The 24,685-nt window shown below is 42.8% G+C and overlaps 1 protein-coding gene and 1 pseudogene across 1 annotated transcript; both read right to left on the reverse strand.

Annotated features, from left to right (window-relative positions):
* Window positions 1-5,954: 5,954 nt before the first annotated feature.
* LOC135510986 (F-box only protein 28-like) lies at window positions 5,955-11,911 on the reverse strand. The gene is made up of 5 exons (XM_064932383.1): window positions 11,691-11,911; window positions 10,689-10,798; window positions 9,784-9,922; window positions 9,204-9,399; window positions 5,955-9,039 (listed from the first exon to the last, which is right to left on the reverse strand). The coding sequence occupies exons 1-5, from the start codon at window positions 11,877-11,879 to the stop codon at window positions 8,546-8,548; spliced, it is 1,128 nt and encodes a 375-aa protein (XP_064788455.1). The 5' UTR covers window positions 11,880-11,911; the 3' UTR covers window positions 5,955-8,545.
* Window positions 11,912-12,498: 587 nt separating this feature from the next.
* Window positions 12,499-22,751, reverse strand: LOC135510119 (DNA-directed RNA polymerases I and III subunit RPAC1-like; annotated as a pseudogene).
* Between the last annotated feature and the right edge of the window lie 1,934 nt (window positions 22,752-24,685).

Genomic DNA, 24,685 nt, shown 5'->3' on the forward strand with positions numbered 1-24,685 from the left:
GCACATTTTGTGGTTGTCGTCTGCCGTAAAAGCCACAGAAGAAGAAGAGTTTAAATCAAACTGTGTTTCTAGCGAAATTGGTGAAGATTAATGTCCTAAATTGACAACAGTAGTGTCAAAAACTGGAACAAAAAAAGGAAAGCAGAGGATACATCTATTAATGATAATGAATTACTTTTTGTTGGGATGCGTTTGTTGAGTAAAGATGCGCTGGGAAAAGTTAAAGATGCAAAAATTAAACTTCAGAACTGGAAGCATAGAAATAGCACACATGGAACAGATCTACCGCTTCTTAGACTTGCTTTCAACGGGAATGAAAGATCTATAACTCACATTTCTATGTGAATTTGGCAGGTCGCCCAAAAAGTTACATATTGTCACGTTAACGGCCTAAACACGACAAAACGTGCATTTGATCAAATAAACCTCACATAATTCGACATTCTCAGATAGGTGGATTTTGTTGCTAAACATTTAGCAACAAAAACTACGGGCTTAGATTACATGTTTTCAACAAACTATACTGAATAAAAATATAAGTGCAACATATGTCGATCCCATGTTTCATGAGCTGAAATAAAACATCCCAGACATTTTCATTAAAATTTTAAAGAAATTTTGTGCAGAAGTTTGTTAGTGAGAATTTCTCTTTGCCAAGATACTCCATCCACCTGACATGTGTTGCATATCAAGAAGCTGATTAAACAGCATGATCATTACACAAGGTGCACCTTGTGCTGAGGACAATAAAAGACCACTCTAAAATGTGCAGTTTTGTCACACATCACAATGCCATAGATATCTCATCTGGCCTCACAACTGCAGACCACGTGTAACCACTTCAACCCAGGACCTCCATATCCAGCTTCTTCACCTACGGGATCGTCTGAGACCAGCCACCTGGACAGCTGATGAAACTGAGGATTATTTCTGTCTGTAATAAAGCCCTTTTGTGGGGAAAAAAACTCATTCTGATTGTTAGTAAGACAATCATGCAGTACAGTGTACAGCAAGCAGTTTAGCAGTTACACCGGCAGGCTATAAATTAACAAAACCAAAAGCTTACCTTGACTTGGAAGAGTTCCAGTGTTGGATAGCCTTAGCCAGCTAGCTAACATAGCACTGTTTGAGTCAAGTGTTTGAGTAGGCTAAATTAGCTAGCTGCATTCACTAAGTGAACATGAAACAAATACAACCAAAAATATAGCTAGCTCTCTCTCCCTCTTGCTTCTCCTAAATTTTTGTATGATGAAATTTGTTCAAAACTGTTCAACTACTGTTTTTCTCTTTGAGTCAACTACTCACCACATTTTATACACTGCAGTGCTAGCTAATTGTAGTGTATGCTTTCAATACTAGATCAATTCTGTGATCTTTTAATTGGGTGGACAACATGTCAGTTCATGCTGCTCTGATAGGTTGGAGGACGTCCTCCGGGTAGTCGTCATAATTACTGTGTAATTCTATTGAAGGGGGTGAGAATCATGAGCCTCCTAGGTTTTGTATTTAAGTCAGTGTACCCACAGGAGAACGGAACTAGCTGTCTTCTGGCTACACCATGGTGCTACCACAGAGTGCTGTTTAGTCTACTGTAGACCTTTATTGCAAAACAATGTGTCCACTGTTCCCCGGGCGCCAAAGACAGGGATGTAGATTAAGGCAGCCCCCCGCACCCCTCTGATTCAGAGGGGTTAGGTTAAATGCAGAAGACACATTTCAGTTGAAGGCATTCAGTTGTACAACTGACTAGGTATCCCCCTTTCCTTTTCCCTTAATAAATTATTTGGTGACATTCCCCTCTGTTATACCCAGAACAGCCTCAATTCGCAAGGGTATGGGCAAGGGCACAAGGTGTCAAAAGCATTCCACAGGGATGCTGGGCCATGTTGATTCCAATGCTACCCACAGCAGTGTCATGTTGGCTGGATGTTGTTTGGGTGGTGGACTATTCTTGATACATATGGGAAACTGTTGAGCGTGAAAAACCCAGCAGTGTTGCAGTTTTTGACACAAACTGGTGTGCCTGGCGCCGATCCTACTCAGTTCAAAGGCCCTTACATTTTTTGTCTTGCTCAGTCACCCTTTGAATGACACAGGTACACAATCCATGTTTCAATTGTCTCAAGGATTAAAACTCCCTTCTTTAACCTGTCTCCACCCCTTCATCTAAACTGATTGAAGTGGATTTAACAAGTGACGTCAGTAAGGGATCATAGCTTTCACCTGGATTCACCTGGGCAGTCTACGTCATGGAAAGAGCAGGTGTTCTTAAATGTCTTGTATACTCTGCCTATGTCATACAGTACATTTCCATAATTCGTCCTGCATACGGCTGTGGAAACTCAACTCAGTCTTCAAAGCAAATAAACTTGGTCTTGAATACAAGACATGTCTACTTATTTTCTACATTGACAGACTAATCTGCTATTTCATTGAAACATGTTTACTTGACAACAAATTAAAGTTAAAATGATACACCAACTGCCATGTTTATTGTTTTGCGGTAGTTACTTCCAAAAACATTTTATGAGTATCACAAACACTTTATTGATTTCTGATGCAGCTAGAATCATTTAGTCACTTGTCAATACACTTGTAAAAAATATTATATAAAACATCTAATATGAAAGATATGTACAAGAGCAATATACACTACCGTTCAAAGGTTTGGGGTCACTTACAGTTGAAGTCGGAAGTTTACATACACTTAGGTTGGAGTCATTAAAACTTGGTTTTCAACCACTCCACAAATTTCTTGTTAACAAACTATAGTTTTGGCAAGTCCGTTAGGACATCTACTTTGTGCATGACACAAGTCATTTTTCCAACAATTGTTTACAGACAGATTATTTCACATATAATTAACTGTATCACAAATCCAGTGGGTCAGAAGTTTACATACACTAAGTTGACCGTGCCTTTAAACAGCTTGGAAAATTCCTAAAAATTATGTAATGGCGTAATGAAGCTTATGATAGGCTAATTGACATCATTGGAGTCAATTGGAGGTGTACCTGTGGATGTATTTCAAGGCCTACCTTCAAACTCAGTGCCTCTTTGATTGCCATCATGGGAAAATCAAAAGAAATCAGCCAAGACCTCAGAAAAAAATTGTAGACCACCAGTCTGGTTCATCCTTGGGAGCAATTTCCAAATGCCTGAAGGTACCACGTTCATCTATACAAACAATAGTATGTGTATAAACACCACAGGACCACGCAGCCGTCATACCGCTCAGGAAGGAGACGCATTCTGTCTCCTAGAGATTAACATACTTTGGTGCAAAAAGTGCAAATCAATCCCAGAATAACAGCAAAGGACCTTGTGTGGATGCTGGAGTAAACAGGTACAAAAGTATCTATATCCACAGTAAAACAAGTCCTATATCGACATAACCTTAAAGGCCACTCAGCAAAGAAGAAGCCACTGCTCAAAAACCGCCGTAAAAAAAATCCAGACCTCTGGTCTGATGAAACAAAAATAGAACTGTTTGTCCATAATGACCATCGTTATGTTTGAAGGAAAAAGGGGGAGGCTTGCAAGCCAAAGAACACCAACCCAACCGTGAAGCACGGTGGTGGCAACATCATGTTGTGGGGATGCTTTGCTGCAGGAGGGATTGGTGCACGTCACAAAATAGATGGCATCATGAGCCAGGAAAATTCTGTGGATATATTGAAGCAACATCTCAAGACATTAGTCAGGAAGTTAAAGCTTGGTCACAAATGGGTCTTCCAAATGGACAATGACCCCAAGCATACTTCCAAAGTTGTGGCAAAATGGGAGTGGCCATCACAAAGACCTCAATCCCATAGAACATTTGTGGGCAGAACTGAAAAAGCATGTGCGAGCAAGGAGGCCTACAAACCTGACTCAGTCACACCTGGTCTGCCAGGAGTAATGGGCCAAAATTCACCCAACTTATTGTGGGAAGCTTGTGTAAGTCTACCCGAAAAGTTTGACCCAAGTTAAACAATTTAAAGGCAATGCTACCAAATACTAATTGAGTGTATGTAAACTTCTGACCCACTGGGAATGTGATGAAAGAAATAAAAGCTGAAATAAATCATCACTCTCTACTATTATTCTGACATTTCACATTCTTAAAATAAAGTGGTGGTCCTAACTGACTTAAGACAGGGAATTTTTACTTGGATTAAATGTCAGAAATTATGAAAAACTTGAGTTTAAATTAATTTGGCTAAGGTGTATGTAAACTTCAGACTTCAACTGTACATCTGCATCAGATAAAATGCTTGATACTAGTTCTCATACTACAGCTACCCTTTATGAAAATGTTATGGATATGAAGAACCATACCCGAGGCAAATGTCACATACAATACCAGTCAAAAGTTTGGACACACCCACTCATTCAAGGGTTTTTCTTTAATTGTACTATTTTCTACATTGTAGAATAATAGTGAAGACATCAAAACTATGAAATAACGCACATGGAATAATGTAGTAAGAAATAAAGTGTATATAAATATTTAATATTTTATATTTGAGATTCTTTAAAGTAGCCACCCTTTTCCTTGATGACAGTTTTGCACACTCTTGGCATTCTCTCAACCAGCTTCATGAGTTAGTCACCTGGAATACATTTCAATTAACAGGTGTGCCTTGTCAAAAGTTAATTTGTGGAATTTTTGTCCTTCTTAATGCATTTTAGCCAATTAGTTGTGCTGTGCCATGGTAGGGGTGGTATACAGAATAGCCCTATTTGGTAAAATACCATATTATGGCAAGAACAGCTCAAATAAGCAAAGCGAAATGACAGTCCATCATTACTTTAAGACATGAAGGTCAGTCAATCTGGAAAATTTCAAGAACTTTGAAAGTTTCTTTAAGTGCAGTCGCAAAAACCATCAAGCTCTATGAAACTGGCTCTCATGAGGACCGCAACAGGAAAGGAAGACCCAGAGTTACCTCTGCTGCAGAGGATAAGTTCATTAGAGGTAACTTCACCTCAGATTGTGGCCCAAATAAATGCTTCACAGAGTTCAAGTAACAGACACATCTCAACATTAACTGTTAAAGGAGAATGTGTGAATCAGGCCTTCATGGTCGAATTGCTGCAAAGTAACCACTACTAAAGGACTCCAATGAAAAGAGACTTGCTCGGGCCAAGAAACACGAGCAATGGACATTAGACCGGTGGAAATCTGTCCTTTGGTCTGATGAGTCCAAATTTGAGATTTTTGGTTCCAACTGCTGTGCCTTTGTGAGACGCAGAGTAGGTGAACGGATGATCTCATCATGTGTGGTTCCCACCGTAAAGCATGGAGGAAGAAGTGTGATGGTGCTTTTCTGGTGACACTGATTTATTTAGAATTCAAGGCACACTTAACCAGCATGGCTACCACAGTTTTCTGCAGTGACACGCCATCCCATCTGGTTTGCGCTTAGTGGGACTATGATTCGTTTTTCAACAGGACAATGACCCAACACACCTCCAGGCTGTGTAAGGGCTATTTAACCAAGAAGTGATGGAGTGCTGCATCAGATGACTTGGCCTCCACAAACACCCGACCTCAACCCAATTGAGATGGTTTGGGATGAGTTGGACTGCAGAGTGAAGGAAAAGCAGCCAACAAGTGCTCAGCCTGTGGGAACTCCTTCAAGACTGTGGTAAAAGCATTCCAGATTAAGCTGATTGAGAGAATGCCAAGAGTGTACAACGCTGTCATCAAGGCAAAGACTGGATACTTGAACCAAAAATATATTTAGATTTGTTTAACACTTTTTTGGTTACTACATGTGTTATGTCATAGTTGAGATCTTCACTATTATTCTTCAATAAAAGAAAAACCTTTGAATGAGTAATGTCCAAACTTTTGAATGGTACTATATGTTCCTCATATGGATCGTGTTGTCACAATGCAGTCAGGAATTAGCACATTTTAATTACAGTAAATAAATAAGTTATACAAAACTAAACACAACGATATCTGGATGTTAACTTCTTTTAATGCTTCATTTGTAACGGTAATGTGTGTAACAACCCATACAGTTAACCCCAAAGAGGCCAATTTACAAGATTTGTCTTAATACATACAATAATGCAATCTACACTTTTGAAGTACATGAATTTTACAGTACACTCATTTCTATACTGAGACGCAGTCTCAAATTAAGCCACTAGATAAGTGTTTCCTGCCCAGTGCATTTATAATACACGCTTGAGTCCACTCAGTTGTGAACTGCATTACCCAGTATGCCTCAAAAGTTTCATGCCACAAGTAGTGGTCACTAACTAATTTCCAGCCGCAATATGGGCTCACAAGCTAGCCTCACAAAAAATGAAAACCTTTTCACTCCACTTCGATACAGCTACGAACAGAAGTGACTTTTTTTTCGTAGCAGGTTAAGAGAACTTACGCAGGTTAGGATAATTAAGGTAGCATGTTAGGACACTGAGGTTAAGGGTAGGGGGGAAAAAAAAGTTCGCAAAAATGTCCTATTCGGCTACGAAGAACAAAACCGGTCGTAGCTGTATCAAGGTGGTATGAAAAGAGTGTCCCCAAACCTCACGAGGCAAAAGAGAACCGTGAGTGCAAAAATATCTTAAAATGGGATGGGTGATGTTGTGCAAGAGAAATGTACTTTTTGTAGCAATTAAGGAGAAAACTAAGACTTAAAATCCTTGTCACTTTTAGTTGAACTCCTTTCACAATTTCTTTAGTAGGGCTTAAAACATCATTGGTAAACCTCAACTGTAGTTTTTTGGCAAATCTGAATACTTCTTAAACAGATTTATCTTGGTGTTACATAGGACTCAACTTTTTTGGTGTACAAAGATAGCATAACAATAAGTTTAATATACAGACGCTGACCTAGATGACAACTGCAAATGACACACTGGAGTGGAGACATTTTGTGGCAAATTTACCTTTGACCACTAAGACAGAACCACCAGTCTGGTCAATTGATTCAGGTGGCAATTTCAACTCCTTTACATAAAGCTTTGATTCATCTTCCAAAGTGAGCCGATACTTGACTGCATACAATTCCCCTTTTACACAGACTAGTATAAACATGGGGTTAGTATTTGAGCTAGCATAATTTCAGCCATTTGATCGATGAATGTAATCTCAAAAAACATAGTCAATGGTGGAGCAAAATTACTATAGCACTGAAGGAAAAATGAATGATCTCTGAAAAGTATAAGTCTTGTGGGCTCCTATAGCAGTCCTTCCATTGCCTAATGTAAAAATAGTCCCTTTCCTGCATTTCCCAGGCACCATGGCTTTAGAGACGCTACCTCGGCTACATGATCAATCTACACATTAGCATGCCTGTCTTCAACTCAACAGGGCGTGCTAAAGACAGCATGTTCATGTGGAACACAGGAATGCATTTCAAATCAACGGCGTTTTCCTTTCACTAACTGAACACTTACAACAGGGACCCCTCAAAAAACCTCTCCTTTGCATTATGTGAAATCTCACAAAACTAGACTAAAATAAACCATTTGCTCTGGGCAAGATGATATTTTTTGGACAGGGGAGGGTTAACTTACGTATTAAAAATAGAGAATAACTTCCTTAAAAATAAAAAATACATACATTTTATTGCACCAAATGTTCGATGGGAAGGGCAAGTAATGTAATATCCCCCCAAGGCAGGAATCAAATCCTTTTTTAAAGGGATGGTGTAAGATTTGTCCCTGCGTGCAGTTTGAAGTTAAAGAGTTTCTCGAGCCATTGTAAAGTAGCGTTAGCGTAATGACGAAGTCTAACAGAACAGCTAGCTCGTAAACTACCTTAAAACTGCACGCCCACAAAATGGTAATTGCCAAAATCTCACACAAGCTACTAATTTAGCCGGTCTCAGAAAATAAAGAAATAATATGGTATTCCCATCAGGGGACAGTAAAGGGTCAACATTGAGCAAGGATATTTTGAAGCAATCCAACCTGGCAAAGACAGAACAAAACAATTAGAATCTTAAACTAAAAAATGTTATTTGAGTCAACAAAATTGGTTCAGAGGCAGAACACCCCCACCCCCCCGAAGTGATCTCGTCTAGACAATATTTTCAATGCATTTTTCTCACCCAAAGTCAACCTCTATAGTGGTTATGCAATGCACATTAGAAAACTCTCATTACTTCTCATCTTCACAGCAAAGACTCTCTCCTGGCTAGGAGCCAAAACCCTAATGTGGATTGACTTTTGTTGATGGACAAGCAAGAGTGAACACAAAGATTGAGTGTTTTAGACTTTAACCTAAACCTAACCCTCACCCTTTAACTAATGTGCAAATTCTTAGTGGCTTTAGAGTCGGTGGTTAAACTGTGGTGACTACAAGCACTCTTGCCCAAATATGCTGGTCTAATCAGCATAAAACATGTCCATGGTGTAGTTCGTGTGAATTTGAGAAGGCAATGACAAGGGGGATACAACACCAGGGACACAGTGACTCTAGACTTCTTTACCATGACCCCGCGTTCTTAAAGACATTCCAAACAATAAGAATTAAAATCATGTCACAGGACATGGGAGGTCCAATCAGACTGAACCCCAAATCACATTGAGCGTCCTATTTCTTGCTACGCAGACGTTTGGACTGACGCAGGAGGTCTGAGCTCTTCCTGGTGCGTTTCAGGGGCGGGATGCCCTCAGTCTCCACCACTGCGGCCATGGCACTGGCTGCCATGGTGACAGCAGCAGAAGACGTTGCGACGGCAGCTGAGCCTGTTGAGGAAGAAGCCGAGGAGGTGGAAGCTACGGCTGGCCTGCCCCCTCCCCCCACCGTACTGTCCATCAGTTCCCTGAGCTTGTGTTCCAGCTCAGCCAGCCGGGCATTCTGCTCACCGATAACCTGAGTCTGCTCCAGCAGCTTCTGCTCCTGGTCCTGCAACTGCTTCTGCTGCTCCAGCTGCTTGACGCGCACCTCTTGCATCTCCCGCCGCAGCGCAGTCATGGACACCCCATTCACCTTCACCTGCTGTTGCACCTTGGTCATCTCAGAGCGTGACGGCGTGTTCTTGGCCAGCAGGGACATGGTGGTCAGGGAGGTAGAGGGGCCGGCCACTGAAGGTAGGCAGAGGAAATTATGATCTTAGGTACAATCTTAAAATGGGTAGTCAAGCTAAATAATAAAGATATGAATAAAAATTAACATGACCAAGTTACATGGGCGTCTGTACATTACAGGACCTTTATTGGCCATTCAGTGTGGTGTAGTTGTCCATTACCTGGGGCAGATCCGATGAGGCGCCCTGACAGGTCGGCCCCAGGAAGCCTCTTCTTCAGAATGGGGACAATCTTTTCATCAAAGTACTCCATGGCCATGGAAGAGATGTCCCGCAGCTCCTGCAGCACCTCGTGAGCTCGCTGGGGAGCGCGTGTAGAGTTCACATAGCGCAGCACACGGTAGATCTCATCAATCACCTTAGGGAAAGACAGTCACATGCTGGGAACCTTATACAATTTGGCTTAGAATGTTAAGAATTTGTGTGTTATGTTGTTGAGGCCAAGACTTTGCAAGTTTGAGGAAGTAGCTAGTATCATCATATTGGGATAGAACTGGTCTTCTACTTAAAATTGAGATTCTGCTTTCATCATTTACTCAGACCAGATTATTTCCCTAAACTATCGTCAATCTTAGAGCAGGAGTGCCATTTTGTGGCCAAATAGAGCTAAAGCTTGTAGACTATTTTTTTTAAATTAAGAATACCACAAAAATACCTGAAATTAACATTTCCTTCTACTAGTTGGCATATATTGTACCAGGTAGATAGTGACTGGTAGGTTACAGAGGATGTAACTAGGTACCTTGCCAGGGATGAAGCAGCAGAGATTTGAGTCCACATATTTCATGAAGGTCATGTTGAGTAGGGAGAGGCGCGTTTCTACGGCAGCCAGGATGTCAGCATGACGGGCCAGTGAGTGGTTCCTCCGCTCTGACTCCCGCCTGCCACAACACAAAACTCACTAAATATACACACTGGACCAGATAGAGACCTTCATGATCCAAGTAACATTTATGAGTCAAATGATCACTTTCCAAGGATCATCCAACAGTGAAGATAATGATTTGGAATAAAAGAATGAGGTGAAGCAATTCAACAAAAACATACAGTAAATGTGTTTCATAGCTTCGAGGCATGAGGTAATCACTTCTGTAATACACTGGTGCCTCTGACAATGGGGTGAGTAGCACATTTAAATGGGCTGTTTGTCCCCAGCACAAGGTGCACCTGTGTAACGATCATGCTGTTTAATCAGCTTCTTGATATGCAAGGTGGATGGATTCTCTTGGCTAAGGAGAAATGCTTACTAACACAATATAAACAAATGTGTGCACAAAATTAAAGAGAAATAAGCTTTATCCATATGGAACATTTCTGGGATTTTTTACATTTCAGCTCTTAAACCACAGGACATGTTGAGTTTCCATTTTTGTTCAGTGTATTTATTATTTCATTACCCCAAAATAATCCACTTGTTACCAGGAGAGAAAAACATGGGCCTGGCTTAAAGTTAGATTTCACAAATGTGCTTTATACCAATATGTGGTTCCTACAGAGATCAAACCATTCAGCACTTCTGGTTTCATTGCCTCTACTCAGTAGGCCTATTCAATGATTTGCTTCGGGACATAGGCCGAGCAATAAAAACCACCTGTATTCAAGTAGCATACTATATAATTCCCTCCCTCCAGTGGTGTTGATACTGACCTTGGCAGCTGGGCTTTGACCTGCCTCTGGCACAGGCTGTGGTAGCGCTCCACCTTGAGGAAGCCTTGGTTCAGCATGCGCTGACAGATCATGTCCATGCGCTTGCATACCTGGGAAAAGAACAGGGGCGGGAAGTTGTTTGAATTAGTGGCAATTGGGACTCGTCTTCTACAACACCGCCAACCTCTCCATGCCCTTACACGACACTTACAGCCCGTGATGCTCAAATAAAGTGGCCAGATCAAAAGCGTGGAACTTAAAAATAGCCTACTCCTCCACACAGATATAGCTCCAACATCCATCGAGTTCTCTGGTTTCCCTGGAAAATGTACTATTTTAATATCACATTGAACTTCCTTTAAAGTGATATCAAAATGTTAAATTGGTCTCTTGTACCACTTTCTTTCAGATGCAAGTAAATGAAAGGAAATACTTGATTCACTCGGGATAGCAGAAATGCCAACTTCAAAATGTGTAGCTAACTAACGTTACAGTTACTGTGGTCAAACAGAACACACTTTTCCAAAATCTAAAAACATACTAGTGCTAGCTAGGTAACGTTAACACATTTAGCAAGATAGAAAACAAATACCAATACAGTTCATTCGACAGACAATATTATACCCATGTTAATATACATTTGGCAAGTTTGCCACGAGTTCCATCCAGGAGACCCCTACTAGCGCGCTATAGCAACCTGAAATGGAACAGGTGTGTTGTTGACAAAGCTGGTGCAAATAAACTTAGCTTAGCACGTTCGGCACCATATTATTATTCAGAGTGGGGAAGATAATCAATTTTGTTCAAACATATAAGCAGTGAATCAATGCATTTTACGACTTAACAAGGGAAGGAACTTATGAGCTATCTAATAACCTCACTTGCTACTCACACTAGCTACATAACGATAGCAGATAACGTCTCTGACATAGCTAGCAACAACTAGATTAGCCAGACGCCGCATTGCCATTTGCTTCGTGGTTTGTTTTTGTTCCCTCTCACCAAGCGTATGAGGCTGATTTCGTCGTAAGACAGGAAATTGAAAACCATCTCAATAGCCACAATGGGAAGTCCTAATAGCGGGTTGTTCTGGTGTGGTTGATCCGGAGGTGGTGTAGACAATCTCGGTAACACCGAGTCGCAATCCAGGGCTTCAAAACCTCGCTCTACTCCTTCTACAACGGCAGCCATCTTAATTTGCTACGGATAGGGGAAATGACGTTATATAGGGAACGTTCTCTCTCTGAACTGTGCTCGAAGAAAGTCTTGCAATATTGTACACAACCATTTCAATTCACTTGAGCAAAGAAAAGAGCAGTCTATGTCGCTGCTGTCGTCCGTGCAAGGAGCTGTGTCCAGCGCTATGCCTGGTTTCCCACAGGCATGTTAAGGCTAAATTCATCGTTACATCTCCGAGTTGTTTCCCAAAACCATCTTTATTAACATTGCACTTGAAAAAGCTTGTAACGATGCAACGATGCACACCTGCAACAGTCGTTCGATGCTTTTTTGACCACTTAAATACACAGATTTCCACTAAACATGGAATCACGTGGTTTATCCCCCTCTCTGTGACCGCTAAATAACAAAGTTGAGTACAAAATAAAAAGTTGCCAACGTCTTTCAATTGATACAAACCAGCGACGTATAAAAAAAGCTTCAAATTAAAACCAAGATGACTGCATTAAAATACAAATACAGTAGGCTATATGCCTGTTCAATCATATTGAAATACATTTAATGTTCAATCAATTAAGTTATTTTGCTACGATCAGTAGGCTAATTTGTCTCGATACATTTCATATGTAGCCTAACATCGTTTGACCTTCCAAATACAAAGACGCCCATGTCTTTGCATAACAAGCGAATGAGAGACGCTTCAAATGAAAACCGAGCAGGGATGGGCAACAGTGCGACATAATAGTTATGGGCTATGTACTGTACCACCAGACATTATTAGTGTACATTTCACAAATTCAACAAGCAGGAAACAGTGATTTCTAAATTCACTGGGTACATAGATGAAATGGTCCCGCACTCTTGCAAGCTTTACAGCGTTCTTGAGGTTGTCATGTCGGAGAACCTCCCTACAGCAGGTATCTAAGCGACTGTTCACCACCTTGGCAACAACCTTTCATGGGACAGATTAAAAACACTTCTTAAATTATAAATGTAACCTTTATTTAACTAGGCAAGTCAGTTCAGAACAAATTCTTATTTACAGTGACAACCTACCAGGGAACAGTGGGTTAACTGCCTTGTTCAGTGGCAGAACGACAGATTTTTACCTGGTCAGCTAAGGGATTCGATTCAGCAACCTTTTGGTTACTGGCCCAACACTAACCATTAGGCTACCTACCCCCGTAAAGGTTGTTTTCAGAAGTGGGATTATAAACCACATGGCTCATAAATAGCTACAGTGTAAGTACACTTTAATAATTTGGTGGGTGCTTATATTTGTCCTGTTTTACACATGTACAAATGCTTATTATACTTGTGTGAAATAAATTATTTTTTGTTGTTGCATATCCCAACTCCCCCTGAGACACCCTAAGAGAGTGAGGTCATGGTGACTCTGGAGCAATTATGGTTAAGTACCTTGCTCAAGGGCATATCAACATTTTTCACCTTGTCGGATCTGGGATTTGAACTAGCGACTTTTCAGTTCCTGGCCCAATGCTGTAACCGCTAGGCTACCTGCTGCCAGTAAAGTTAGTTTTCAGAAGTGGGATTCGAACCCACGCCTCCAGGGGAGACTGTGACCTGAACTCAGTGCACCAAACCCCTCAGTCATCCTGACATAATGCTTCAAAATGTTATAGCTACTGTTGTACCCCCATGGTTCTCCACCTCAATGACTCCAGGGGAGAAGCAGCGTTTTAGTCGCTCTGCTTTCTCCCCCTCCATTGTCCCCATTAGTGTGATCTCAGGAAGGAGTCTAACTGACTGTAGCCACAGGTGAAAACTTGGCGTGGTCTTGACCTGGAAAGATACATAGGATTGAGGCATCAGAACAGGAAAGAAAGTGATCACTCATTTCAACATCATATGATGGAGAGCAGTAGTTGCAGGAAATGGTGTAGTGAGGGTATATTAATGTAAACACTTTTTTATTTTGCACAAGCATTAACCCATCTCACAAAGAAATGCATTGAAACTATAGGAAGCATAACTTAATTTACACCAGATAGCAAACACCCACCTGTTATACATATTTTACCACTACTTCATTGGTTACAGGGATTGAGAAAGCTTTAGGTTAACTGTAGTCTGAGATTGCCATTGTGCAGACATCACATTTTTCAGAGAAAGTCCTCACCAATTCCTTTCACGTAGTGCATGACTATATCCAGCTCCTGTCCAGGCCGGAGCTGTGCCAGAAGGATGTCCCCATGTATTGGACCGATGTCAATATCTGCAAACACATCAGCTTGGTTCCCAATAAGGACCCACTTCATGTCCTTGGAGTACACTGAGTGTAACAGTCTTCTTCCTCCTCTGACGATCCTCGTTTGCTAAGTCAAACGACACCGCTGGTTCTGCTCACACTGCCCTACCCTGTGCTCTGACCTCTTTCTCCCCTCTCTCTCCAGATGAAATCTCGCTTCTTGTGACGGCCGGCCGCCCAACAACCTGCCCGCTTGACCCTATCCCCTCCTCTCTTCTCCAGACCATCTCCGGGGACCTTCTCCCTTACCTCACCTCGCTCATCAACTCATCCCTGACCGCTGGCTACGTCCCTTCCGTCTTCAAGAGAGCGAGAGTTGCACCCCTTCTGAAAAAACCTACACTCGATCCCTCCGATGTCAACAACTACAGACCAGTATCCCTTCTTTCTTTTCTCTCCAAAACTCTTGAACGTGCCGTCCTTGGCCAGCTCTCCCACTATCTCTCTCAGAATGACCTTCTTGATCCAAATCAGTCAGGTTTCAAGACTAGTCATTCAACTGAGACTGCTCTTCTCTGTATCACGGAGGCGCTCCGCACTGCTAAAGCTAACTCTCTCTCCTCTGCTCTCATCCTTCTAGACCTATCGGCTGCCTTCGATACTGTGAACCATCAGATCCTCCTCTCCACCCTCTCCGAGTTGGGCATCTCCGGCGCGGCCCACGCTTGGATTGCGTCCTACCTGACAGGTCGCTCCTACCAGGTGGCGTGGCGAGAATCTGTCTCCTCGCCACGCGCTCTCACCACTGGTGTCCCCCAGGGCTCTGTTCTAGGCCCTCTCCTATTCTCGCTATACACCAAGTCACTTGGCTCTGTCATAACCTCACATGGTCTCTCCTATCATTGCTATGCAGACGACACACAATTAATCTTCTCCTTTCCCCCTTCTGATGACCAGGTGGCGAATCGCATCTCTGCATGTCTGGCAGACATATCAGTGTGGATGACGGATCACCACCTCAAGCTGAACCTCGGCAAGACGGAGCTGCTCTTCCTCCCGGGGAAGGACTGCCCGTTCCATGACCTCGCCATCACGGTTGACAACTCCGTTGTGTCGTCCTCCCAGAGCGCTAAGAACCTTGGCGTGATCCTGGACAACACCCTGTCGTTCTCAACCAACATCATGGCGGTGGCCCGTTCCTGTAGGTTCATGCTCTACAACATCCGCAGAGTACGACCCTGCCTCACACAGGAAGCGGCGCAGGTCCTAATCCAGGCACTTGTCATTTCCCGTCTGGATTACTGCAACTCGCTGTTGGCTGGGCTCCCTGCCTGTGCCATTAAACCCCTACAACTCATCCAGAACGCCGCAGCCCGTCTGGTGTTCAACCTTCCCAAGTTCTCTCACGTCACCCCGCTCCTCCGCTCTCTCCACTGGCTTCCAGTTGAAGCTCGCATCCGCTACAAGACCATGGTGCTTGCCTACGGAGCTGTGAGGGGAACGGCACCGCAGTACCTCCAGGCTCTGATCAGGCCCTACACCCAAGCAAGGGCACTGCGTTCATCCACCTCTGGCCTGCTCGCCTCCCTACCATTGAGGAAGTACAGTTCCCGCTCAGCCCAGTCAAAACTGTTCGCTGCTCTGGCCCCCAATGGTGGAACAAACTCCCTCACGACGCCAGGACAGCGGAGTCAATCACCACCTTCCGGAGACACCTGAAACCCCACCTCTTCAAGGAATACCTAGGATAAGATAAGTAATCCTTCTCACCCCCCCCCTTAATGATTTAGATGCACTATTGTAAAGTGGCTGTTCCACTGGATGTCAGAAGGTGAATTCACCAATTTGTAAGTCGCTCTGGATAAGAGCGTCTGCTAAATGACTTAAATGTAAATGTAAATGTCATGGCAGATTTCCTCCTCTTCCTCTGAAGAGGTGAAACAAGGCTCGGACGAATACACAGCGTGGTAGGTGTCCATGGTTTTTAATACGAGACACTCAACATGAACACAAAAACGTGAACTAACCGAAACAGTCCCGTGTGGCACTGACACAAGACACAATCACCCACAAAATACCCAAAGAATATGGCTGCCTAAATATGGTTCCCAATCAGAGACAACAATAGACAGCTGCCTCTAATTTTGAACCAATCTAGGCAACCATAGACATACAATTTACCTAGACAGGATCAGCCCGATAAAGATACAAACCCCTAGACAAGACAAAACACATAAAACCCCCATGTCACACCCTGACCTAACCAAAATAATAAGAAAACAAAGATAACTAAGGCCAGGGCGTGACAGACGAGGAGTAGTAGGAAGGATCGGAGGACCAATGCGCAGCGTGTGTTCATGATTCTTTTAATAGAACACTGAAAAATACAAAATAACAAAAACCAAAACAGTTCCGTGTGGAAGACACAGGGAAGAGGCTACCTAAGTATGATTCTCAATTAGAGACAACTAACGACACCTGCCTCTGATTGAGAACCATACCAGGCCAAACACAAAAACACCACATAGAAAAAGGAACATAGACAACCCACCCAACTCACTCCCTGACAGTACTAAAACAAAGACCTAAGAAAAGAACTAAGGTGAGAACGTGACACTGAGGAAAAATCAAAGACATTACAGGTTAAAGCGGCACCTCTGCACAGACTAGAAAAGCTTTAATTATTCACTTTCATGAGAATATGTATAAAATGTCAGATTTCTTGTGATATTTTCAGGCAAAAATGCTTGATTTTGCTGAGGCAATTCTTACATTTTGCATGGCTATATGCAATATTTTTCCCAATTTGTGGCGTAAATGCAGTCACGAGGGAAAAATTTGGTTGACGTTTGGCTTGATTGAACATATTACACAGTAAATGTGCGGTGATTGTTTGAAATTGCTCTCTTCTTGTTCTGTGGTGAGGGGTCCGTTTTATGCTAAAATATTGCATTGATTTGACTGTTTTATTTGTAAATAGTGTGGTGATTGGTCTAGCCCTCTCATAATATGCAGGGAATTATTGATGTAGCAAAAAATGTGGTTGCAGATTTGCGGAATCCTGGATGGACTTTTTAATGTCAAATCAAATCAAAGTTTGTGACGTGCTCTGAATACAACAGGTGTAGACCTTAGTGAAATGCTTACTTACAAGCCCTTAACCAACAGAGTAGTTTTTAATACAAAAAATAGGTATTAGGTCAACAATAGATAAGTAATTAAAAAATATTTAAAAAAACAGTAGAGAGTATGTACAGGTGGTACCGGCACAAAGTCAATGTGCGGGTGCACCGGTTAGTGGGCTATTTGAGGTAATAGCCCGACAAACCGGTGGGGGTTGGAGGGAGGGTGGGGGGGTGGACACAATGCATAGTCCGGGTAGCCATTAATTTGACCTATTCAGGAGTCTTATGGCTTGGGGGTCAAATCTTTCGAGAATACTTTCGGTCCTAGACTTGGCGCTCCGGTACCGCTTGCCATGCGGTTGCAGAGAGAACAGTCGGTGACTGTGGTGGCTGGAGTCTGACAATTTTTAGAGCCTTACTTTGACACCACCTGGTATAGAGGTACTGGATGCCAGGTGGGTTAGCCCCAGTCATGTACTGTAGGGCCTTGCGGTCAGAGGCTGAGCAGGTGCCGTACCAGGCAGTGATGCAACCTGTCATGATGCTCTTGATGTTGCAGCTGTAGAAACTTTTGAGGATCTGAGGACCCATGCCAAATCTTTTTAGTTTACTGAGGGGGAATAGGCTTTGTCGTGCCCTCTTCACAACTGTCTTGGTGTGTTTGGACTAGAGGTCGACCGATTATGATTTTTCAACGACTATACCGATTATTGGAGGACCAAAAAAGCCGATGCCGATTAAATCAGCCAATTTTTTATATTTTTTATTTGTAATAATGACAATTACAACAATACTGAATTAACACTTATTTTAACTTAATATAAAACATCAATAAAATCAATTTAGCCTCAAATAAATAAGGAAACATGCTCAATTTGGTTTAAATAATGCAAAAACAAAGTGTTGGAGAAGAAATTAATATGTGCCATATAGCCCAAACTGTTGCATATACCCTGACTCTGCGTGTAATGAACACAAGAGAAATGACACAATTTCACCTGGTTAATATTGCCTGCTAAACTGGATCAGTAGTTATAACTAGTAATTATGATTGATTGTTTTTTACAAGATAAGTTTAATGCTAGCTAGCAATTTACCTTGGCTTCTACTACATTCGTGTAACAGACAGGCTACTCGTGGAGTGCAATGGTTAGAGCGTTAGACTAGTTAACTGTGCGGTTGCAAGATTGGAACCCCTGAGCTGACAAGGTGAAAATCTGTCGTTCTACCCCAGAACAAGGCAGTTAACCCACAGTTCCTAGGCAGTCATTGAAAATAAGAATGTATTCTTAACTGACTTGCCTAGTTAAATAAAAAGGTCTATTTTTATTTTTATATATAAATTATATTAATCGGAAATCGGCGCCCAAAAATACCGATTTCCGATTGTTGGCCCTAATTAATCGGCCATTCCGATTAATCGGTTGACCTCTAGTTTGGACCATGATAGTTTGTTGGTGATGTGGACGCCAAAGAACTTGAAGCTCTAAACCTGCTCCACTACGGCCCCGTCGATGAGAATGGGGGCGTGCTTGGTCCTCCTTTTCCTGTAGTAAACAGGAAAAGTCCTGTAGTCCATAATCTCCATTGTCTTGAGGGATAGTTTGTTATTCTGGTACCACCCAGCCAGGTCTCTGACCTCCTCCCTTTGGGCTGTCTCGTTGTTGTCAGTGATCAGGCCTACCGCTATTGTGTCATCTGCAAACTTAATGATGGTGTTGGAGTCGTGCCTAACCATGCAGTCATGGGTGAACAGGGAGTACAGGAGGGGACTGAGCACACACACCTGAGGGGCTCCAGTGTTGAGGATCAGAGTGGCAGATGTGTTGTTGCCTACCCTTACTACCTGGTGGCGGCCTATCAAGAAGCTCAGGATCCAGTTGCAGTGTTTAGTCCCAGGAGCCTTAGCTTAGTGATGAGCTTTGAGGGAACTATGGTGTTGAACACTGAGCTGTAGTCAATAAATAGCATTCTCACGTAGGTGTTCCTTTTGTCCAGGTGGGAAAGGGTAGTGTGGAGTGCAATAGAGATTGCATCATGTCTGGATCTGTTAGAGCGGTATGTGAATTGGAGTGGTCTAGGGTTTCTGGGATAATGGTGTTAATGTGAACCATGATCAGCCTTTCAAAGCATTTCATGGCTACGGACGTGAGTGCTATAGGACTGTAGTCATTTAGGCAGGTTACCATAGTGTTCTTGGGCACAGGGTGGTCTGCTTGAAACATGTTGGTATTACAGACTCAATCAGGGACATGTTGAAAATGTCAGTAAAGACATCTGCCAGTTGGTCAGCACATGCCCAGAGCACCAGGCCTGGTAATCCGTCTGGCCCAGCGGCCTTGTGAATGTTGACCTGTTTAAAGGTCTTCCGCACGTTGGCTACAGAGAGCGTGATCACACTGTTGTCCAGAACAGCTGATGCTCTCATGCATGCCTCAGTGTTGCTTGCCTCGAAGCGTGCAAAGAAGTGATTTAGCTCATCTGATAGGCTTGCATCACTGGGCAGTTTGCAGCTGTGCTTCCCTTTGTAGTCTGCTGGTCTAATAGTTTGCAGGCCCTGCCACATAGGATGAGCATCGGAGCCGGCGGTGTAGTACGATTCAATCTTAGTCCTGTATTGGCACTTTGCCTGTTTGATGGTCCATCTGAGGGCGTAGCAAGATTTGTTATAAGTGTCAGGGTTAGAGTTCCGCTTCTTGAAGGTGGCAGCTCTACCCTTTATCTCAGTGGGGATGTTGCCTGTAATCCATGGTTTCTAGTTGGGGTATGTACGTACAGTCACTGTGGGGACTGCTAGTCATCGATGCACTTATTGATGAAGCCAGTGACTGATGTAGAGTACTCCTCAATGCCATCTGAGGAAACCCGGAACATATTCCAGTCTGTGCTAGCATCACCTGACCACTTTCTTATTGACCGAGTCACTGGTGCTTCCTGCTTTAGCTTTTTTTAAAGTAGGAATCAGGAGAATGGAATTATGGTCAGATTTGCCAAATGGAGGGCGTGGGAGAGCTTTGTATACATCTCTGTGTGTGGTGTAAAGGTGGTCTAGTTTTTTTCTCTCTGGTTGCACATTTAACATGCTGATCAAAATTAGGTAAGACTGATTTCAGTTTTCCTGCATTAAAGTCCCCGGCCACTAGAAGTGCCGCCTCTGGGTGGGCGTTTTCCTGTTTGCTTATTTCCTTATACAGCTGACTGAGTGCGGTCTTTGTGCCAGCATCCGTCTGTGGTGGTAAATAAACAGCCACGTAAAATACAGATGAAAACTCTTTGCAAATAGTGTGGTATACAGCCTATCATGAGATACTCTACATCAGGCGAATATAGACTTCCTTAGATTTCGTGCACCAGCTGTTTACAAATATACACAGACTGCTCCCTCGTCTTACCGGAGTGTGCTGTTCTATCTAGCCAGTGCAGCGTATATCCTGCCAGCTGAATGTTGTAATTTTCTATTTTACCTCTATTTAACTTGGCAAGGCAGTTAAGAAAAAATCTTATTTTCAATGATGGCCTTGGAACAGTGGGTTAACTGCCTTGTTCAGGGGCAGAAGGACAGTTTTATACCTTGTCAGCTCGGGGATTTGATCTTGCAACCTTTCGGTTACTAGTCCAACACTCTAACGACTAGGCTACCCTGCCGTGATTCTGTAATGATTCAGTGAAACATAAGATATTTTTTTTTCTGTCCCGTTGGTAGGATATTCGTGATCTTACCTCATCTAATTTATTGTACGTTGGCAAGTAATATTGATGGTAAAGGCAGATTTCCCACTCGCCGTTGGCAGATCCTTACAAGGCATCCCGCCCTATGTCCTCTATACCAGGGTCTCTTTCTCCTGCCAATGACGGGGATATCAGCCTTGTCGGGTGTCTGAAGTACATCCTGTGCGTGAAATCTTTGTCTAATCCGAGGTGAGTGATCACTGTCCTGATATCCAGAAGCTCTTTTTTTGCAGTAAGAGACGATGGCAGAAACATTATGTGCAAAACAAGTTACAAATAACATGAAAAAACCCCACATAATAGCACAATTGGCTACGCGCCCGTAAAACGGCTGCCATTCCTTCCGGCTCCAGTTCATGTAATGTTTATTACCATTTTCATTATTTTAGTTCACTTAGGCTCCGAGCCCCAACATGCAGGACTATGATTTGCACTTTACTCTGCAATCCTGAACATGTGACTTGTAAACACTGAATCTGTAGTCATGAGAAAATTATGTTCAGCTTCTCATAAGACTGTGGCCACTCTTAGACACATGAACACGGATAAAATATTATATGACGTACATGATTGACAATTTTTTCCCCAGCCAAAAGTACAACTCACCTCTACCATACTTTTCCATAAGAGTTGCATATGTAAAAAGACATACCATTTGTGTTTGTTTGTTGTACATACTGTACATCTCCATTGTCATTAATCCAGCAATGGATGACTCCCACTCCCATTCTTGGACACACTCCCAGTGTGTCCATAGCCTTACCTAACCATGTGGTTCAGGTAAAGTTCCTGGGGGTCAGCAGAGTCTTTGGTGGCTCTGAGGTTCCTGGTGCATTTGATCTTCAGTTGAAGTTGAATTGTGTCTATTTCTGTGCCTTCCTCATCCCCTGAGAAAAGCACAAATTACTTAAACTTGTACAAACAAAACTGATGTAGCTGGTGGTGGCCCTCTACATGACACTATGTTTGGCCATTGTCAGTGGGGACAGGCAAGGTAAGCAGTATAAACGTACCCGCGTATCTGTACTCAAACAATCATGGGTCAGCCTTGATAGGGATCAAGCCCAGCCTGTGGGCAAGGATCTCATCCTGAATTATGGATGTGTTGTTGTAAACACCTTCTCGACAGCAACAGTAGGGACCTAGGAGAGGGCGGATTAATACATGTTATTTTGTTCTGTGCATCAAACACGGAGACCACCCCGTATGCTGCTTTCATTGGCAGGATGCTATATAAGTAGAAGCTACCTCTGGGAGTAATATCCGTCGAAAGACATTGACGATAGCTGCATCTTTGCCCACCATGTCGAAATCCAGAGAAGTCTCATCGATTTGCACAACGTCGATTCTGAAATTCTGCAATAGATATATTATAGTGTACTGTGTATATATGGGCATGACACGCAACAGATCTGACTGTAAAATCTGGACAGCATAATAGTTTGTTGTGATAGCTAGCTAACGTTACCTTTTGGAATTTCTGCAAGCTCCATGTGTCATCGTAGCCTGGATAATTGCCAGGATAATCGGTTGTATGAACCTATCAAATACAGGAAATATTTTTTACGGCAAAACTGCGTGAGAACGGTGTTGTATTTTCTACTGTACTAGCTAACTTGTTAGCTGCAGATTATGATGTTGTTAGCTAACATGCCCACCCGTTCATTCCAAGAATACCTGCCCACATATTCTGGTCATAAACAGCATCTCAAATTATTTGTTTTTAATGGATAATCTTACACCACTTACACTTTTTATATCAAATTCAGCTACTATTACTTTATCCCATATTTCATCCACATTTCTCATGGTCGCTGCCATTTTACTAATGTTTTCATAGACGCCACAAGCTTCGGGTTTATTCTCCTTAGTTGTGGTTTTACGACAGACTACATCCAAAAGTTTTATTGCCTCCATCTACTGTGCTGGATGAAAATAAAAGATCCCAAAAATTATGTTGATAAAAATACTGACTACCAGAAAGTCACTCAACATGCTCCTTGCCTCTACTGTTAACATAAATAATACGTGTTTAGATCCCTACACAGGCTCAGGAGCCTGTTCCAGACATTACAATAAGCCCGTCCTCCTATAGCTCCTCCGACCAGCCTCCTCCGCTCCACAAACTCTGGGTCATGATCCCCACCACAATTGCAACATGGCAAAGAATTTTTCTTTAATGAGTCCGACGCAAAGGATATACTGCTTTGTCAAGACAAGGCCCAAACTCCACTCATCAACCTGAAGAAAAGATGGACGAAAAGGGGGAGGAGTGTGGGGTGCCTTGTAAAAATTTGCCAACGAGTAGATAACCTCCACTACCCTCTGTATTATTGGCCAACGTGCAATCATTGGTAAACAAACAGGACGATTTACGATTAAGGCAACAGGACATTTAAAACTGTAATATCTTATGTTTCAGAGATGTGGCTGAACAACGACACGGATAATATAGAGCTGGCTGGCTTCTCCATGCATCGGCAGGACAGAGCAGCTACGTCTGGTAAGATGAGGGGCGGGGTTGTGTGTCTGTTTGTCAATAACTGCTGGTGCGAGATGTCTAATATTAAAGAAGTCTCATGATATTGCTCGCCTGAGGTAGAATACTTCATAATAAGCTGTAGACCACACTATCTAACAAGAGAGTTTTAAACTATATTATTCGTAGCCTTCTATTTACCACCACAAACCGATGCTGGCAGTAAGACCGCACTTAATCTGTATAAGGCCATAAGCAAGCAAGAAAATGCTCACCCAGAAGCGGGACTCGTATTTGCCGTGGATTTTAATGCAAGCAAACTTAAATCCATTTGACCTAATTTCCACAAGCATGTCACATGTGCAACCAGAGGAAAAAACTCTAGACCACATTGACTCCACACACAGAGACGCATACAAAGTTCTCCCTCACCCTCCATTTGGTAAATCTGACCATAATTATATCCTCCTGATTCCTGCTTACAAGCAAAAACTAAAGCAGGAAGTACCAGTGACTCGCTCAATATGGAGTGGTCCAATGATGCGAATGCTAGGACAGTTTTGCTAGCACAGACTGGAATATGTTCCGGGATTCAGGCCAACATTCACAAAGCCGCGTGGCCAGACGGATTACCAGGACGTGCACTCAAAGCATGCGAGGACCAACTGGCAAGTGTCTTCACTGACATTTTCAAACTCTTCCTGACCAAGTCTGTAATACCTACATGTTTCAAACAGACCACCATAGTCCCTGTGCCCAACAAAGCGAAGGTAACCTGCATAAATGATTCCCGACCGTAGCACTCACGTCGGTAGCCATGAAGTACTTTGAAAGGCTGGTCAATGCTCACATAAACACCATAATGCTGGAAACCCTAGACCCACTCCAATTCGCATAGTGCCCTAACAGATCCACAGATTATGCCATCTCAATCGCACTCCACACTGCCTTTTCTCACCTGGACAAAAAGAACACCTACGTGAGAATGCTGTTCATTGACTACAGCTCAGCGTTCAACACCATAGTGCCCGCAAAGCTCATCACTAAGCTAAGGACCCTGGGTCTAAACCCCTCCCTATGCAACTGGATCCTGGACTTCCTGACAGGCCGCCCCCAGGTGGTAAGGGTAGGCAACAACACATTACTGAGGATAATAGCAGATGTTATTGCCACTGATATTTGCCACATATTCAATTTAAGTCTACTAGAGAGTGTGTGCCCTCAGGCCGAGAGGAAAGCTAAAGTCAATACACTACCCAAGAATAGTAAAGTTCCC

The sequence above is a fragment of the Oncorhynchus masou genome, chromosome 23 (assembly GCF_036934945.1).
Source record: "Oncorhynchus masou masou isolate Uvic2021 chromosome 23, UVic_Omas_1.1, whole genome shotgun sequence".
NCBI classification, from domain to species: Eukaryota; Metazoa; Chordata; class Actinopteri; order Salmoniformes; family Salmonidae; genus Oncorhynchus; species Oncorhynchus masou.

Coding starts and splice junctions, on each gene's coding strand:
- LOC135510986 (XM_064932383.1), bottom strand. CDS start 11,879: ATGGCTGCCGTTGTAGAAGGAGTAGAGCGAGGTTTTGAAGCCCTGGAT. Junction 10,799..11,690: donor AAATCAGCCTCATACGCTTG/GTGAGAGGGAAC, acceptor TTCTTTTCCCAG/GTATGCAAGCGCATGGACAT. Junction 9,923..10,688: donor GTCAAAGCCCAGCTGCCAAG/GTCAGTATCAAC, acceptor GTGTTGTGGCAG/GCGGGAGTCAGAGCGGAGGA.